This window comes from Coturnix japonica, chromosome 20 (genome assembly GCF_001577835.2).
Source record: "Coturnix japonica isolate 7356 chromosome 20, Coturnix japonica 2.1, whole genome shotgun sequence".
NCBI lineage: Eukaryota > Metazoa > Chordata > Aves > Galliformes > Phasianidae > Coturnix > Coturnix japonica.
The window spans coordinates 10,081,145-10,100,434 of NC_029535.1; the positions used below are offsets into that span (position 1 = coordinate 10,081,145).

At 48.1% G+C, this 19,290-nt stretch overlaps 1 protein-coding gene across 2 annotated transcripts; it reads left to right on the forward strand.

Moving 5' to 3' along the window:
• The first annotated feature begins 469 nt into the window (after positions 1-469).
• APCDD1L (APC down-regulated 1 like) lies at positions 470-14,804 on the forward strand. 2 transcript variants are annotated; one of them, XM_015881756.2, is made up of 4 exons: positions 470-805; positions 9,938-10,067; positions 10,400-10,958; positions 12,770-14,804. In XM_015881756.2, exons 1-4 carry the CDS (start codon positions 769-771, stop codon positions 13,532-13,534), a joined length of 1,491 nt encoding a protein of 496 aa, XP_015737242.1. In that variant the 5' UTR covers positions 470-768; the 3' UTR covers positions 13,535-14,804. The 2 variants fall into 2 exon arrangements, with proteins under 2 accessions (XP_015737242.1, XP_015737243.1); XM_015881757.2 differs by lacking the exon at positions 470-805 and adding an exon at positions 1,044-9,823.
• Positions 14,805-19,290: the final 4,486 nt, after the last annotated feature.

Here is a 19,290-nt window from a genome sequence, read left to right on the forward strand (position 1 = left end):
AAAGGGCAGCAAATGACTGGTGTCACCTCTAGTCAGCATCTCATTTCCCATTCATTGCTAATCACTGATGCAGATGAGGAAAAGTGCATTTTGCTCTAGATACGTTTTAATCCAGAGCTGGTTATAGGCCTTCCATCCATCACTGCCACCCTGGGGGCCTAGCTCGGTAAGCAGCACCCACAGCCATGAGGGATGGCAAGAGGTCGTTAAATGCGTTTTGGCTCTTTGGGGTGCACGCTGGTGTCTCTTGAGGGCTGCAGGTGAAGCGAACTGCGGTCAGATGGCGGTGCTGTGGCCATGCTGCCGTGTGGGATGAGGAGAGACACCGTCCCCATTCAGGTGGTCGCGATGTCCGCCGAGGGGACGCTGGACCCGCCGGGATCCGCCCGTAGGCGCCAGGACGGATCGCCCCGCTCCGCGTGTGCGATGCGCGGCCGCGTGTGGGGCGCGGGCGGCGGAGTCTCCACCTCTTCTGGCAACTTGAACCTGTGGCTGCCAAGCTCCATTACAGCTATCAGCAGTCGGAGGGGACGCGCTTCACGGCGTAGGCGTGAGAAGTTGTTGGGGGGGTTTTCTTTTTTTTTTTTTTTTTAATATCTTGTTGGTTTTTTTCTTACCCCTTTTCGGAAGCCTGTGGCTGCTCCCGAGCCGCCCCGCGAGCAACGGACCGTCCCATGGCCGCACCGTCGCGAGCTGCGCCCCGCTGAGCAACGCGGGCACCGGCGGCGGTCGCGCTAATCACGGCCAGGAAGCGGAGCATCGTCCAACATGGTCCGGGGCTGGTGGCTCGTCGGGCTGCTCGTAGGTATGTGCAGCCCCGGAGCGGAGGGAAGCGGGGGAGAGTGTTGGGGAGCTGCACGCCGCCTCCCTGCGAACCGGCAGCGGGGAGACGGAGGGGAAGTCGCGAGACGGGACGCGGCACGGGGAGCAACGCAGAACAAACAGCACGAGCTGCTGCTCCCCGGGGGGTGGTTGGTGCCGGGGGGTGTCCCGGTTTGCACCTGTCCGGTACTGCAGCGCTGCTGAAGCGTCTCCCCCGGGCACGCGGCTGTGGGACCCCCGAGCGGTGCAGGGTGAGTATTTGCAGCCGCCTTTCAGTTCTTGGAGTGGCTGCAGAAGTGAAGGTTCTGTCTGAAGAGACCGGGTGGGAGAACAAAGACAGCGGAGCGGTGAGACAGGAGAAATGATTCTGATGGTGGCAGAGGGCAGGACCTGGGGATGCTCCTCATCCTCACACAGAGGTTGCCTTGGGAAATGCTTGGGAGACCCTCGGGTGGAGCTGTGTGCCCCTGAACAGGTGGAAAGAAGGGGCAGCGTGTCCCTGTGTCCCTGTGCCAAAGCTGGGTTTCCTTTCTTTCCATTCTTTTCTGCCACTTACTTTGCTCATCTGAGTCTCTGGGCAGCCAAATATCGCACTGACTGCCTGTGAAACTCTGGGCTCCATTTAGTGACTGTTGTAGAGGAATTGTGTAGTGACAGCTGTTGGGAATTACTTGCACTGGGAGTAACGGACCGGACCACAGAAAGTCTCTAAGTCTCTGTATGGTAACGTAGGGTTACTTGTCTGTTCCCTTGTCTGGGATCTTTGTCATACACAGTTCCCCAGACGGAAGAATCCACAGGTTGAGAAATACATATTCTGCCTCTAGAGATTTCATTAGCTCCAGTTGCTCTGCTCAGAGATCTGCTGTGCTGCATTATGTAAGATTACTCATGTAAGTCTAATTGAATACCGCTTTCTTAGATCGCCCTGCAGTTTTAGTCCAATCAATTAAAGCCCAGTGCTTTTCCATCTAGTGTCAGTGACAGAATTTCCACTGATTTCAGTAAGAAGTTGGACCCTAAAAGATGTGTTTGAATAGCTAAGTTGGTTCCAGAGCTCATTAAAACCAGAGCGAGGTTTGCCAGGGATTGCAGTGTGTGTGAGACTGGCACTGGGAATTCAGCATGAAGCTGAACATCAGCATGACACCAGTGCATAATTAGTTGAAATAACCCCTCAGTTAGGTAACAGGACCTGATCTGGGAGTTCCATCCAGCAAAGAATCACTCATTCTTAGAAATGTCCCCAGAGACTTGCTAAGTTTTCACCCAAGCTTTCATTGAAGTCTTTGCGTTCCAATAACACGACGCTGCTATTTTTCATGTGGAGCTTCTCCTACGTGGCTTTAACACTTTCAGAGTTTATTTTTAAGTTAGAAAATGACAGTGTTGGGGTAAGATAACATCAGCAGTTGCATTCAGTTGTGAGAATAGGAAGAGAATCCTCTATGTGGTAGCACTGAATTAAATATAGGTGTGTGCATATGTATTATGGGTGTATATACATATGTGTCTGCTATTAAATGCACATCATCTCTTTGGTTCAGATCTTTCATTTGGGCAATATTTACTAATGTAATTTTTCCAAGTTGGGATTATTATTTTTTTTACTTCTCCAGTTCTTGAGTTGGCCAAAAAAACAACAACTAATGTATTCTGCTGGGCTGTGTGATCTGACTCTATTTGTTCTTCCATAATTATAGCTTAGCCGTGTTCAAAGTATGTGGATATAGATAAAAACAAGGCTGAGATGTGAAAAAAGCACAAGTGAAAGAAAAAAAAAAATCGTGTGGTTTCTGTATTTTCCCCACAAGCACAAATTGTTGAGTAAGGAGATTTTCAAAAGCCAGAAATTGCAATGAAGAAAACCAAAGCTGGAATCCAGTGCTTGGGGAGGCTGCATCTGGCAGAACAAAGTTTGGAAAGAGATTCTGCTTTCAATGGGATCCTGTGTTTCCCCACAACACAGTGTGTGTCATCTGTAAAAACAACGCTTTCATGGATGAGATACAATCACTGCTGAAATCAACCTCAAAATTAGGAAGCACCTACACAGCGCCCTCAGCCAGTTCCTTTGGTTTTCTTACCTGTTTGTTGAGGAGGATAAGGCCGTGAAAACAGAGACTTCCTAATTTCATCATTTCAAGACAATGCACCTCAGATACATCATTAACCAGGAACTGACAGTGAGAAAGTGGGAATTCCAAAGTGTAACCCTTCTTCTATAGGCTGAGGTTGCTGCCAGCAACTGAAAATGTGATTCATGTAACTGCTTCCTCTCTACCGTATTTAAATTGTGTAACATCTGAGGGCTCAGCAAGCTGCAATCTGTTGGGTTGGTTTTGTTTCCCTTTAGAGAGTTCCGACGGTCTCATACGTTAGAGAGCAGAATTGGGAAAGTTGTATTTCTGTGTATTAGGGGAAAAAAAATCTGTTTGAAATTCCAAACCTCCAGATTGTTAAGTGATAAAAGAGTTCAATCATCATTAGTTTTAGCACTGTGATGGTGTAGTAATACGGTCTTTCATGCTGATGGTTTTGAGTTGGTCTGAACCTGGGAATGCTGTGATGCAGCTCAGCTCCCATGGCCCTGATAGACGCAGGGCCTGATTGTATCAGTTCAGTAATGTCTCTCGTCCTACAGTTGCTGTGCTGGTACATAAATCAACAGGGGAAACGTCACCACTGACTGTTCAAAGAAATCTGCTTGAGTCTGGCTCATGAATTAAAGCTTTAAACTTGAATGCAGCCATTTGATCCATCACTGAAAAACTTCCCCATGGTTTCTTCTGTGCTGATATGAAGCTCTGTCAAAAATGTGACATTTTGGTCTTGTCCACATCAAGGAGCTTTTACCCCAGTGCTCTGGGATCAGCTTATACACCCAGCTCCCCACTGAGGGAAATGCATTTACCTGGGTCACACTGAAGCCACAGGTGCTGGACATTGGCAGGTTACGTCTTTAAGTGTCTCCTCTGACCTGTTAATACAAAATCACAATTACACTTTTTAAAGCTTTTCATATTTTTCAGAGAACAGCTCAGTTTTCATAGTTTGTTTTGCTGTGGAAAAAAGGAAAGAAAATCCCAAGTTTTGTTAATTTTGAGTAGCACAAGTCCCGTTATTAGATTATACAGTGCGTAGGTTGAATGTCAACTTTGATTTCAGCATCTGTCGTCTGTGTTTGGAGGAGCTGGAACACATCAAATCTTGGCTGATGTTGACAGGAGAAACAGTAGGCTGAAATTTCAGGCTATCTAGAAACCACACCCAGACCCCAAAACACATGTGAGAAGTAACTTTAATCCTCTGCTTCAGCTGAACAGGTAACCTTTTTCTGTGGTCACTTGTGGTTCTGTGTTAAGTGTGCGCATATTTCTGGTGTGGAACGTGTATCAGTTTATCACCTTTGTGCAGAATGTGTTTATTTCTGAGGATGCCTTCTATTATGAGTGCTTTTGAATGCTCTCCTTATCCTTGGCTTTGTGTGGGCCGAGTAGCCCCAGACTATTAGATCCCATTAGATCCTGTTTTTATTACTATAAACAGTATCCTTGCAGCAGTGCCAAGACTCCTATTGTGTTAGGTGCTAAATAAGGAGAGAACAAAAGGAACAATCTTGCTTTAGAGGGTTTATAATCTAATTTCCTGGACTTAGGTTTCCAACAGTGAGTTGCGGGGACATACTGGGATTCCCAGCTGTGTCCAGCAGTTAGAACCTATTGCAGTTGTTATATGTTTATGTGCCTAAATGCCTTGGTGCCTCTGGCATGAATTTCTGAACCCACGGAGGCGATCTTGAGGAGGAGGAGGAGGGCAAACAATGAGCTTACACAGGAGAGCAGCTGTCTCCCGTGGGAGCTGGGGACTGAGAGTGCTCCATGGCAGTGGGGGACTGAAAGGCCACTCTCAGCATCCCTCCAGCTCCCTGCCAAGAGCGGGTTATTCCCTGCTGTACTAAAGCTTTGTTCAATCCCTCAAAATCCTGCCAAGCAAGTGGACTTGTGCTGCCTACTGGATTGTGCCTCAAGAAGTTCACACTGATATACAAGGCACATTTTTTTCACTCTTCATTCACTCCCAACAGAACCTCTTTATTCGCTGTAAGGAATTCCTTCCCTTCCTTGGTGTTTATGCTTTGTGAATATTTATAGGCTGTTATCATGTCCATCTCTCTCCCTACTTGTCACTCAGCCAGGCTGCATGTGCTCTGCTCTTTTAATTCTTACTTCGTAACTCAATCTCTCCCACCCCCTAATCATTTTCTGTTGTTCTTCTCTCAGCTCCCGCCAGTTCCAGTTGCTCATTTTGCTTTGGGGGAATGCTATATTTATGTTAATGTTATGTGGTGGGTGGTCCTCTCTGTGCTTATGGTCCATGTGAGTGATTTAGATGTTTAAAATGAGGTTGGCATTTTATAGCCAAGCCATTGCCTGATTACCAGTTCCACTCTTCAAAGCACTCTGCGAGAAAATATGCTGAGCCATCACTATTAAAAGCAGCCACAATAGCCACTGGTAAAGTGTCTGTGCAGGGGTTGGAGGGTATTGACAGAACTCCATGGATGTGCTGTAGAGTCAAAATGATGGTATGCCATTACTTTCAGAACCATGCACTGTATTCTCTATTGAGTTGCCATCTTGTCTAACTTACGGAAGATAGATGTCCTATTTCCCGTTTGGTTAGAACATGAATTCTGGTTAGAATTTAACTGAGTCATGCTTTTACCCCTGGGGTATTGTTCAGCATGGAGCTGAGCTGGGTTGCTTTTGATTCTCCAGCTGCTCTCACCCATCTCTCACCGTCCAGGTGTTTCACTGGGATCTCATCCGTGTCACCAAAACCAAACTGAAGTTCTCATCGATGTTCAAGTAGGAAAAGTTCAAGCATTTCTGTGTCTTTCGCCTTCCTGTGCCTTGCTTTGTTCACTCCATCTGGCGAGAGAACGTGTCGTACCCCATTTCTCCTTTGTACTGCTGTGTTCTTGAAGTGGAGTATTCATGCCAGTTTATGGAGCAAGGCACCTTCTGAATAAGGTCCTGACGCTGTGTTGTTGCAGTCATGGGATCTTTCCTATTTCTGACTCCAATGAAAGCGGGATCGAGCCCTGCAATCCTATTTACAGTGTCAGGTCTGGTTTTCTTCAGCGTAAACAGCCAGAGAGAGCAGTTTTAAGAGCCTTTTTATTTAAATGTAGTTTACACTGAAGAAGATCTCTGACATGGAGGAGAGAATATCTTCTCCCTTCTCCCTTTACCTCCTACAAATTCCATCTGTCTTGTCATCTACGCCTGGACATGACACTTACAGGAGAAATAAATGGTTCCATGATTCCAAGAACAAAATATTTACTTCTCTAGTGCCTTCAAAACCCCTAGACAGCTCACCACAAGTGCTCCATGACTTTAATTGTGGACATGAGACAAATCAGACAATGATCACAGCCACAGAAGACAGGCTAAAGCCATACAATGCAGCGTCTGGACTTGTTTTCCATTATGCTTGAAGTTATGTGGTGAATTTATGTTTCAGAAAGTTCTTCTCCAAAACCCGGAGCTGCTTGGGACTTCTGAGTGAGCTGAGCTCCCTCTTTGGATCTGCAGAACGTTGTATATGGTCACAAGGGGCTGCTCTGCAGTGATAGCTAACACATCTAATAGGTTTACTGTGCCACTCTTCAAAGAATACAAAGAAACATCTAGTGAATTCAAAGCAGCACAGACAGCATCAGTCTAGTGAAGTAGCTCTATCTATGCCCACTTTACTGAAAAATAAGGGATGAATAATAGAAATACTTTTCCAGAAGCCAAACAGAACTCCAGTGAAAGCACTGGCATCATCCCTCAACCACTTGACCACATTCTGGCTTCAGTTCAGGGAGGCATTACTAATCAGGAAAAATGCTCATGAACTGGTTTAATTTGGAGCTCATGCTTAAGTTTCACTGAAACCAATTAGACTTAAGCATGTGCTTAAGACCTGTCCAAAACTGGGTTCAGTTTGAATGTAAGCAGAATGCAGAGTTGTGCGGCGATACACTGCTCCACCCCCAGTGGGTTTTATTTAAGTTTTATAACTTTATAATATCATAAAATAAAATAGATCTGTTCCCACAGAGTTGTTCTCTTGGGAATGCCTTATTCTGAGTGAATAAAAAGCACCACTGGCTTAATCTCCACACAAATGCAAAAGAAATTGATTTGCTCAGTACAGACGTCTTTGCTTTTGAAAGAATCCTTATTCCTTTAGTGGCTACCCCAGAATCCAGTCTGCATGTTCTCAGGAGAGAAAAATGCTAAGGAAACGCTGCTTTGCTCTGTTAATGAAGTCTGTGTGGATAAGTGCAATTTACTTAAGCAGAATACATTGATAAGTTTCTTATCACCCATTTCATTCCAGTCCGAACATTCCTCAGAAAAATATCAAAGGTTTTAGGTCATCTCTAAATGAAGAGATGTGTAATGCTCCATGACTTCAGGCGCTGATCTTATCCCTGTGAATGGGTGACCAACTGAAACATTAGATTTATAAATGGAAATAATAAATGCTGGCCATAGGAGGCAATAACAGAACAGATTAAGCAATCTAGCTCTGGAGAAGAGTTCATCTTCAGTAACTAATGTGGTGCCAACTCTAATGTAGGCATTTTCTCCTCCATTTACAAAGGAACAGATGTGTGACTCAACTTTGCTTTTTTCCAAAGTCAGTCTGCATGGAGAAACACAAACAAGGTTTGCTTCCAGCAGAGCACACTGCAGTATTTCTCTCCTGGATGGGACTTTTTTTCCTTCAGAATGGAGAAACGAATCTGAATCTGCAGCACGGAGTACATGTGTAGCACAGCTCCTGTGGCAGGTTCTCATTTCAGGCTTGGCCATTGCCTAGGAATCTTTCGTCCTAATTTTACCAAGAATTTACTTTGCGTAGGAATTTCCAGTTCTGCCTTTCTATCATTTGATGCCATGGGCCTGATTCTTTCTAACAGTTGCTTATACAAATGGGAGTATGGAATAGTCGATTCATATTTGTTACTGCAGTTGTCTCAAGACTTGGTCCAGTTTCTGCTGGTTCCAGGGATCAGCCTGTTGTTCCTAATTGCCTGAGTGCTTGTGCAGCCCTTCTGCCTGGAGACCTTGGGCCAGTGCTTTGGATGCAGCACGCACCAGAAGGCTGGAAAAAGATCCTGTTTTGTCTAGCTGCTGCACTGAGGAGCTCTCTGGAAACGCTTGTGGTTAATCAATACAGACAGACAGGATAACAGGAGAGTGGAAGAGATCACAGTTGGAGGGTTTTTTTTAGATTTTCCTACGAATATTTTTGTCTCGAAGATGAATTGTCATTAATTCCTCCCCCCTGTTGCCCAAGAGCTCTATCATGCAGTCAGCTTGTGTCTGTCTTAAGATGGAGAGAGGAGCTGTGCTGACGGGCGTCCCCAGGGGCTGAGTGACAGAGTGACACATGAGTGACAGCCACTTTATGCTGCTCTTGGAATCAAAATGTGCCCGAGCTACAGATTTTAGGTCTGGAGCCGAACCTTTCCAAGCTGAAACGCTGTTTGGATCTGGTGGGGCTGGGCTGGAGGACTGGAGAGAGAAAAGCAGCCACAAAATCTGGATACAATCCAGTAGCTTTTGGTCTGAGGATGCATTCAGCTCGGAGTCCCATGCTCAGCTAAGATAAAATCCCAAGGAATTCCCGTCACGTCAAATATTTACATTCTGCACGGTTCTTGTTTTCACTTTTTCTTGCTTTTTTTCTTTCATTTCTCCCCTGTGGGGTTTGATCCTGATCATAAAATATTCCCTTTCCTATCGAATGTGTCAGAACCTTGTGATGCTGTTGCCACAGTGTCTGTGCTCTCAAATAATGCAGACTTTTAGTGTCTCTGCCAAAAGCAGCAATAAGGCTTCAGTCAAACACTGAGGCTTCTGCCGCAATAAACACACACACAGCAGTCAGCAAGTTCAGCACGGGGCTGTATTCACTGCTGCTGCCTTGGTGGAACCACAGACCGCACCAACACCTCCAGGGCCCTTCCGTGGTTGGAAGCAAGAGCAGATTTGGCCCCTATGATCTGCAGTGGGTGAGAGCACAGAACAAACGGTGCCATCTGATGGGTACCCACGGAGCTGCCAGGCTGCAGCCTTAACCAGTAGCCAGGCCTTTGTGTTCAGGTTTGTCATGTTTTCATGCGAGGGCTCACAAGAACCGATATTTAGGAAGCACGATGCAATGCGAGCAGTTGAGAAGGAGCAGGCTGTCCCTGCTCGCCCTGCCAGGCCCTTCACAGATGATTAAAACAGAACAATTGTGAGTCTGCTCCAGAGAGACCCCTCGGCACCAATAATGTCTCATTCCAGCCGGTTCCTGCTCTGCAGCGCGTGGTGAGCTCACAGAGCATCATCCTCCTGCAGCGCCTTTGGGTCGCTCGGCTGCTGCTGTTCCTGCTCAGCTGCGCTCCTGTGCCGTGCGGTTATTCCCTGTGCTGGTTGCAGGGTCTCTGTGTAACATCTGCACATGTTGAAGATGCTGTTCCTGCCTTGTGTAAGACATTCGCTGTGTACAAAAGTGGCTGAATCTGTGCATCGGACTCGGGCTGAAGCCCCGTCCGGGCGCGTGTGGGGCACGAACAGCGATGGGGATGTGGGAGCTTTGCTAGGTCCCCATTTCAAAGAGGCAAATCCGCCTTCCTTCCCCAGGGAAACTCAGCAGGAGGGCAGCGGGCGTTTGCCTGCGAGTGAATAACACACGGGAGTGTGCGTGTGTATTGATGTGCGTGCAGGAAAAGGTCTTCAGCGTGTAACCTTAGTGCTCACACGTCCCCATAGGCAACAACATCCGCTGTTATGGGAAATGAGGTAAGTGACACAGTGCCGTCCTGATGGCGGCTGACAGCGGGGCCGCCGTTCCCAGCTCGTAATTCCCGGTTCGGTTATTGCCCCGCAATGGCTGCGGGGACAAAGGAGGGATGCGGTGCCGCCGGTGCGACCGATGGCTGCAGGTACCGGAGATGGGGGCCGATAACCGCGGGGCTGTGTGTGTATCTGTGTGTGTATTTGTATGTGTATGTGTGTGTTTGCTGACCATCCGCCCGTTCTCTCCCCGCCCCGCTCAGCGCTCACAGCCGCCGATCGCTCCCTGCGCTGGGAGCCGCGGTGCCGGCAGCAGCTCCGCCACCTGCAGGACGGCTCCAGGATCGCGGCTCGGCTCCCGCCCCGCCTGGACGGACAGTGGGTCTCCACCGGGTAAGGAGTGAACCCCAACCCGGCCCAGCCCCACCACCAGCCGCCCTCCTCCATGTGCCGCAGGGCAGAGCGGGCTGCAGAGCGATTCCATCCTCTATTCCCGCTGGGCACAGAGCATCACATCACACCCAGTGACTGTCCCCACCGCCATTGCATTGTGGTGATGGCTCTTGGAAGATATTGCAGTCAGCCCATGTTGCCGTGCCCACCCACACCCCCTGTGACCCACACTTCTCCCCTCCCCAGCCCCGCTCCCCACAAGGCACCCTTCTTTCCTTTCCTTACCCCTTTCCTTTCCCTACCCGGTGTCTCAGCTCTGCCTCTGTCCCCAGGTGTGAGGTGCGGCCGGGCCCAGAGTTCCTCACCCGCTCGTACCTCTTCTACGCCAACCGCCTGTTCAAAGCCTTCCAGTTCTACTACTGGGACCCGTCCTGCCGTGAGCCGTCCTACTCGCTGATCATCAAGGGCAAGCTGCGGCTGCGCCAGGCCTCCTGGATCACCCGCGGGGCCACCGAGGCCGACTACCACCTGCACAAGGTGGGCATCGTTTTCCACAGCCAGAAGGCCATGACGGAGGTGGCCGCCCGCATCAACCAAAGCTCGGGTGAGGGCTGCAGTGGGTTCCTGCCCCCGGGCCGTTCCTGGGCCCCCGGAGCCCTCTATGAACTGCTCAGTGCCAAAACCGAGCGGGACTGCACTGCAGCCCTGGGCTTTGCCATGCACGAGCTGAGCCTGGTGCGGGTGGAGAGGCACCACCAGCCCCTGCCTGGGCTCCAGCAGAGTGGCAGCAGCCTGGTGGAAGAGCTGTACCTGGGAGACATCCACACGGACTGGATGGAGCGGCTGCACTACCGACCCACGGGTTACCAGCGTCCATTGCAGAGCGCTGTGGTAAGTGTTGTGCTCAGCTCACGGGCTTTGCAAAGCACTCTGAAGTTTTGTGTTGTTAAAATGCCAATCGCCAGCATGTTGAGCCCCAGGAGATGCGGGTTCCCCTGTCCCTGATTGCTGGAGTGGGATGGGCGAGCACTCAGCAAGCACAGCAGTCAGGCTGCCTTCGCCTGGTGCTGCAGTTAATGGCTTTTCTTTGGCTCTGCTCTCCTCGGAAATGCAATTTCCTGGTTTCCTGCCCCACAGGCAGTGAAGGCTCCAGGCTGCGTGTTGCTGCCCACTCTGCTTTTTGCCTCCCATCCCTCTCCGTTACATCCTTCAGTTTCAGAGAGGAGCAAGGAAGCCAGTGTCTGCCATTAAATTGTTACTGCTCTGTGTAATGCCATTAGAGGAGGAAGCTGCTCTGAGAAATGCTATTACACTGGAACCAAGTGTTCTCTGTGGCAGAAACAGAGCTGAGCAGGAGCCCTGCTGGCTTCTTGTTTTGTTTCATAGGTTGCAGCAGGTTCCTTTATCTCCAGGAAGGCACATTTTCATCTGAATAGTGGCTGATCCATTCAGAAATGACTGAGCAGTGAGATGGGGGGAACCTCTCTGCATTCTGACAGATGGAGCTGAGTTAAAACAACAACAACGATTCTTTTGGGTCAGATTATGGGGGGCAGCATTTCCCCACACGCTGGATGACAGCAGCTGAGCCTGGAAAAAGAAAAGCACAGAGCAGCACCTCCTCCTCCTCCACAGTAACCTTCCCAAATTGGTTGAAACTCTGTAATCTTGGGCCAAACCCATATATATGAGCAAAACCAGATGGTAAACATAAACACTTCGAAAAGTTAATTTAAACCCGAACTTAAAGATACTGAAATCCACTCTCTGAGTGCAGCACTGTAATTAATCAGCTCACAGCTCTGCGGTGCACCCGCGCATGATGTCACCACTTGGCCATCGTTAGGAGCTGCCATACAGGAGGAATTCTTCACATCAGTGAGTGCTGAGGGAGCTGGGCAGCTGCCTTTGTGTCCATACAGTGATCAGTGCATCGGGCACGGCCTTTTCTATCATCTTTTTTGGTCACTGGACTCAGATCCTTCAGCCTGCGCTACTGAGAGCAGCACAGCTATGCTAGGATCGCTTTTAAACCCTCTTGATGAAAATACCACTCTTTTTCCCTTAAATTTATACCTCTTTTAAAGAAACCCATTCTCCCCAAATTACCTTTCATTATCAAAGAATTTCCTGTCTAAGGAGAGCAGATACATGTGCCAACTTCTGGGATTATTTAGCCATAATGTACTGTGTACTGTCAGCACTCATTAATGTGACAGTAGCAGTAAAACAAGCTGAAAATGACTAAATTACAGTAGGCTCCAATCAACTCACATGTAAATTACCCACTCTCCAGTTAACTACTGAGTTATTTAACCTTGCTGCATACAGCGGTTCAGCAAAGATTAGCTCGTGTTCTGGAAATGGCACAACGTTCCAACCCTGCTTAACGAGACGTAAAGCAGTTGTGATGCACAGACCAGGAGGTGTTCCATGCTGCCCAAACCCTCTGTTGGACAAAGGACGGCGGAGGCGCAGGGCTGCGCTCTGCAGCAGCTCGTGGCCTTCTCCAGCTCCACTGCTGTGTGCGAAGCCTCAGCTCAGAATGGCACGGAGCTCTTCATTGCATTTAACCTACTGGGATGTGCTGGACTGAGTTTGTTGCAGTTGGACATGTTGGTGTGGGAATGGGGGTTTTAAAAGATTATGAAAAGGGGTTTTTGGGCATATTGGGTGATGTGAATATTTTCTGTCTCCCACAGCACCACGTGCATCCCTGCCCGGCCTGCGGGGTTATCTACAGAGCTGACGAGCACCACCCGCCCATCCTGCCTGCCCAGGCTGAGCTGCCGGTGCAGCTGAGCGGGAGCTGGGTGAGCACCCGCTGCGAGGTGCGCCCTGCCGTGCTCTTCCTCACTCGGTACTTCATCTTCCATGGCAGCAACCACACCTGGCAGGGCTACTACTACCACTACTCTGACCCGCTCTGCAAGCAGCCCACCTTCACCATTTACGCATCTGGGCGTTACACCCAGGGCGTCCCCTCCTCCAAGGTGAGGGGGGGCATGGAGCTGGCTTTCAAAGTCACACAAGCGCGGGTGACACCCATGGATCAGGTGACGGTGACGATGCTGAACTCCTCTGAACCAGGGAGCTGCGGGCTGGCGAGCTCCTGGAGCATCGGTGTGGAGCAGGATATAACGCCAACCAACGGCTGCTTGGCTTTGGGCATCAGGCTGCCCCACACAGAGTACGAGCTCTTCAGAACAGAGCACGACCCCAAGGAGCGCAGCCTGCTGTACATTGGGGAGAGGCCCACGGATGGATCCAGCCCTGACCGCCCCGACAAACGGCCCACGTCCTACCAGGCGCCCCTGGTTCAGTGCGCGGCTGCGTCAGAGGAGTTCCCTAACTACTATAGTCTGAAATATGTGGGGAAAGAGAATGCTAATGGCAGTGAAGAACTAAAACCTTTGCCTGTGGCCCTCTTGCTGTTGATAGCACTGCAGCTGTTAAGATGGGACTAGCTCTCTATTCAGGTACAGCACAGAACCCAGATAGTCTTGGTGCTAACATGACTTTCTGTAACTTCCAACTGAGCACATCTGGAAGCAGTTTTACTTAGGCTTGGAAACACTTCAAAAGAAGAAAGGCAAAAAAACAAAGAACAGTGAATGAAGCCAAGAAGATGTGCCTGACCACGTACTGCCTGATGGCTTTATTGCCTCATCTCCCCTTGTCTTTGCATACCAATGTAATGTAGTGAGATGGATGCACTGCACGTTGCAATAAGTATTTCAGCAGTATGAGGGGAAAAAGAGCAGCATCAATTGCAGCTGATGCTTTGAGCTTTTGGCACTGCCAAGATTTAATCAAGGGCTTAGTTCAGATGTAATTCAAACATCCAGAGTGTCAGCTGCTGAGTCTCTTTGAGGTTAAGCTCCCTCCGCTGTAGTCCTTATTGCTGTTCGTGCAAATTTGATCTGCAGTGTCCATCAGCACCAGATACAGTGTCAGCAAGTGCTCTAAGGACACAGCAAATCATGCCACTTGGTTTATAGAGGCTTTCTGCAGTTTTCACGTGTGCACACACGAGGAGATGCAGAGCAGCGACCCCAGAGCATGACCTGACTGACTGCTGTGCCTGACTCTGGTCATAAGAAAAGATGCAGCAAATGGAAAAGGCTCCTGTGCATAATGGTGCCAACTCCCAGCGTTCTGTAGCTGCAGACACTGCATCCTTGCTGCACTATTTTGGCACTGCCAATCGCAGCTCCCACTCACGGGCAGTGAGCAAAGCAAATCGCTCAGGCCTTCTCAGGCCGTATATTTTCACTGTCTCCTAAGTGCACTGGCAGTTAATCCAGCTGTGGTATCAATTGGGCTGTCACTGCCAGCCCTGTTCACGTGTAGGTGGTTTATAAACCTGCCTGCAGTGAACAAAGCGCTGAGGAGACAACTCTGAGCAGCACTGTCAGACCGTCCAGAGCTTTGCTGGCAGGAAGGACAAAGTAAGAAATTACGTTCCCTTTGCTGCAGCCAAGAAGCATATAACTTACCTGGGAAAGACCTCTTCCCAGTAACTAAACCCCCTCCAAATAAGCCTATATATCTTACAAAGGATACCTTTGTTAAACCATCTATGCAATAGCTACCTTCTTAATGCTGGTTTTACAAACTTGCAGCTTGTACTTAAATAATTTATGGGTTTTATAGCATCAAAATACTTTTTTGGGGGAACTGTACATTAATAATTCAGATGAGATGCTCATTAAATGCATACAGTTGTGACATAAACGTTGTCAGCATGTTCTCATGTTCCAGGCCCACATAAGCAGCCACACCTCTGATACACACAGCGGCCAAACTCAGCTCGTCTGCCTTCAGCTCCATCTGCCATCAGTGGAGTCTTCTCCAGGGTTCAGCTCAGCAGGCACAACGCCTCCCTTCATTGCCAAGGCTGGCTGTGCTTTGTTGCTTGCTACTGCATGGAGATATGTGGGCAAACATTTGAAGAACTGAAGTGCACTGTGAGAAACGGGGCTTTTGTCAACATGGGACACCTTGGGAAGGTGCAGTGTATGAATGAGGGCAAGCCCAGCATAGCAGCACTGCCTCTCATTGGAGCTGCACGCGATTTTTTCCATAGCAGAGCCATTTGCCATCACCAATTAGCGTGATGTAGAAGGTCATGGTACTCAAAACTGGGAAAAGCCCCCAGCTCCTCGCAGCAGTCGTGGTGCTCAGCACTGCTCAGCTCTGCAGCACCGAGCACAGCCCTGCACAGCAGGTGGGGGTGCTGGCAGCCTCAGAGCATCCTCGTCCTCTGCTACTCCCTTTTACACTTTAGAGAGGAAAAAAAGCCAGGAAAATGCTACTCGCATAAATAATGCAACTTTTATTGTTTTTTTCACAGTTTTGGGAGGAACATTTCTGAATTTTACAGTTCTTTTCTCAAGAATTGGTGCCTTTTGTTCCAATCTGATTTTGCCTGGCTCTGACTGCCAGTCAGTCTCGTTTTGCTCATTTTCTGATCAAAGGGAGTGTGGTGGTTGGTACCGTCTGTGCGTGAAGATTCTGGTGCACCGTCACCAAAACACTCTCAGACAAACCCAGAGGGTTCTCTCTCCCTCTATGAAATTTCACATTCACCAGTAATTTGTAAGTTCTGAACCTCTTTTTGCATCTACCCCAGTTATCCACCTTCTCTCTCAACATGTAAATATCCAAATTGCATCAAAAATTCCCATCCCTCGTAGCTGAGACATACAGAAGTACAATCACTGCCAGGGATCATTCAAAACAACACGACCTTCTTTGTCATTTGTCACCCTGGGAACACACGTGTTGCTATTATTCTCTGACTCTGGGCATGGATATATTCATCGTGTTACCGTTTTCTCAGTAGTGATTTTATGTGTATTTTTACCAGTGATTTGGAAGCACCGCATTGTATCAGATCCCTGCAGAAGCCTTCTGTGAGCATCCCCATTTCATTGTGGCTCTCTTGCAAGGAGCGCTTCTGAAATGTGATTATCACAGAACCGCAGGCTTTGCTGGGGTCTGGCTACACTCAACCCATATTAATTCAAAAGAAAAAAGAGAAAGACAGGATGGAAGAAGTGACTTCCATGATGCTCCTCCATTAGTTTTCATCTCCTTTTTTATCCCTTCCCCAGTGCTGTCTGTGAGCACCATACCTGGTCAGCCCATCTTGTATGCCACCCTCAGCAGCAGAGATGGCCTCCAATGCCTCCCTCAGAAGTACTGACAGAAGTTTTCTAGATTCAGTTTAAAGATGTTAATGTTGACTGTTAAGCACTGCTCAGGAATGACGTCACCTCCCCAGTTCAACTCGCTCGTTTCACCACCTGCATCCAGGAACAACCCTTATCTGCTGCCAAGATTTCCTCGGTACCACAACTCTTCACCCCCCCAAAGAACTCCAGCCCAGACATTTTTCTTTTCCTTTGGCTATTGCTTTCCTTATTAATTTTCTACACTTCATAACTCTTATCCTTTGTGTTGATTGCTGTCAGTTTCCCTTTTTCTTGTCTTATATTACATCTATTTTCCCCTCATTCATTGCTGAGATAGGATGGGCTTTTTGCCAAAGTTGTTCTCTTCCTTAATTGCCAAACTGTTGAGGTTGGGCCATTTTCTACCTTTCTCATAGGAAACTGCCAGTTCCAATTCTGTTTGCCATCTAATTTCTTCTTCACCAGCAGATTTAATGCTGAATGTGCTGAGCTGTGCCCTTTGGAAGCACCATGCAGGCTCCCTGGCAGCTTGCAGGCCAATGCCTGAATGCAGGGGATCCCCCAGGGAGCACCAACTCCTGGTGCTCTGATTCCTTTCTCCTCAGCCAGCACAACCACGACAGAAGCAAATACCGTCTTGCCTAACACTGTATTAAGATCAAGGACATAAGAAGCATCAGACTTGACTACTGAGCTCTGTTCAGCTCTGAGGTTCACACTTGCCTTCTTGCTGTAGCTGCGAAGAAGCAGCTCATCTCTGCCATCTCCCAGCTCCTGACTCTGTACGGCCTTAATAAAGTCCTTCTAAAAGTAGTTGTGTGTGGATAATTAAACGTGGGAATTGTGCCAACCCAAACACGAGGGAGTTCAAAAGGCTCTTCTGGTCGTATGAGTTTCTTCACTGAAGAAAAAAAAAAAGCACCAAAAAACCCCTATAAAGTTGGTGAAAGTGGGGACAGCGCTTCCCTGCAGGCTGCTCCTCAGCAACTCAGAACTTCAAGAGCTTGAAAAAAACTCACAGAATTGGGAACTTATTAAATGAGAATGAGATGTACCGATGGAGAAATATAAACAGAAATGCCAGATGTATAATGTCAACTTGTAATATGCAGCTTCAATTAACTCTCCTTAATTCATTTGTTTTCTTATCTTCTTTTGTTTTGCCATCTGGAAAAGGCCTTTCTCCAATGGCAGATTATAGCAGAAAGAGCCAAGGTTCAAATCTGCTTCAGGGAAACACAGCCCTGTTTCTTTACTCACAGACTCATTCAGATGCTTCAGGACCAACCTGGGAAAAACATCTCGGTGGGAGTTTAGGACAGTTCTCAAACTTTCACTCTTCAAGGTAAAAACATGAAAGCAGTTCTGTAAGAGGAAATGAAGCTACAGGAACAGCGGAGCCAATGACAGGTATGTGGAAGTAAAACCACATCAGGACGTTTCATGGAAGAGGCTCCTGAACTGCTCTCACTTGTGTTGTTTCAAAGAACAGCCTACGTTTATCCAGTAAAAAAATAAACCAAGAATCAACCAACTGATAAAACAAATGTTACAGCAGATCTGAGTAGCAGAAACACGACTAGTTTGGCTTCAGAAGCTCATCCAAACAAGAGGCAGCAGAACAATGCTGTGTTGCTGCAGCACGGACACCCATCAGCAGAGAGATTCAGAGCACACGAGGCAGCTGGGGCCACACATAAATCCCTGGTGGATGTGGGCAAAGGATCCGTGCTGCCCTGCTTGAACAACAAACCCCTCTGTTTGTCCAACTGCGGCTGGTGGCTTAAGCAGCACTGCAGCCCTGTCAGCTCTTAATGGAGTGAACCAGAAGAGCCAGGTTTCAGCCTGCAGGAGCAGGCAGCCTCGCTCAGCAGTTGGCTTTTCTTTCTGAAATGCCCACACATTGATTTATGCATCTCCTCAATAGTCAGATCTGCAGACATGTATCCAGTTACAAAGAACAACTTCCATGCAGTTACAAAGAGTAACATCCACCAATGGCACGTAACTAATCCCAGTCCTGCAGTCACCTTTTTTCATGTTTGTTTCTGAATAATGATAATAAAAACAACACACAACCCCCCCAAAGACACAGATGTGCTCATTGCTGCTCACTCACCACCTGTCCTTCCTCAGCCTGCTCACCTGAGGATGTGAGTAATGGGTGCTGACCCATTTGCAGACGGCCTTTAGGAACTTGGCAAGAAAAAATACCTTCACTTTTCTTTCTCTTGCATATGAAAGATGGGCCCAGCTAAAGGGCAGGTGACAGGGATTCTACTGAGCAGTCATTTTAAGTCCAGCAAAAGCAAAGCTACTGTCTAGGCTGTCGTCATAAACAGTTCGAAAAGACCTTGATTATTATTATTTGTTAAAGCTGCCAAAGTTATGAACTTAATTTACGAGTCCTGTTTAGGACTGGAGGTGCTGCCCCTCCTGCAGACTGCAGGAAATACCTCAAACACATTCTTTAAAGCCAAGAATGATCTTTTTTTTTCCATTATTTACATCCTCATGTTTCTGTACAGGCCCCCTCAGCTGTTTCTGCAGAAGTTTGTCCTAACCTGTACCTGTCTCGGTCCCTCAGCTCAGTCTGTCACACTGATCTCTGTGCTCCGCTCTCCTGGCACATCGCTGCAGCCGCACTTCAGCTCTTTGCCCCTTCCATCCTGAGCAGACAAGAAGGCAGTAACATTTTAAAGTAACAAACCTTTCTGTTGCTACTTCCAGAGCTGTGCTCCTTAGGGGAACACACCAAACAGTTTTCCACCCTCCAAAGCCATTTTCTTATTAAATCTCACTCAAAGTTTCGCTTGAGGAACAAATGAACAAACACCAAAGTCAGTGGTGAAGAGCACGGCAGGCAGCGGCTGCCTGAACACCCTTCTAAGGGAATCCCAGGAGCAAAAAAGGAACGAAAGAAGCCACACTTTGAAGATGTTTCTTAACTTTGAACGGTAACAAAGATTTTGTCAGCAGTGGTTTCTGGGCATAGCATCTAAGATTATACAAGGGTTCGCTTG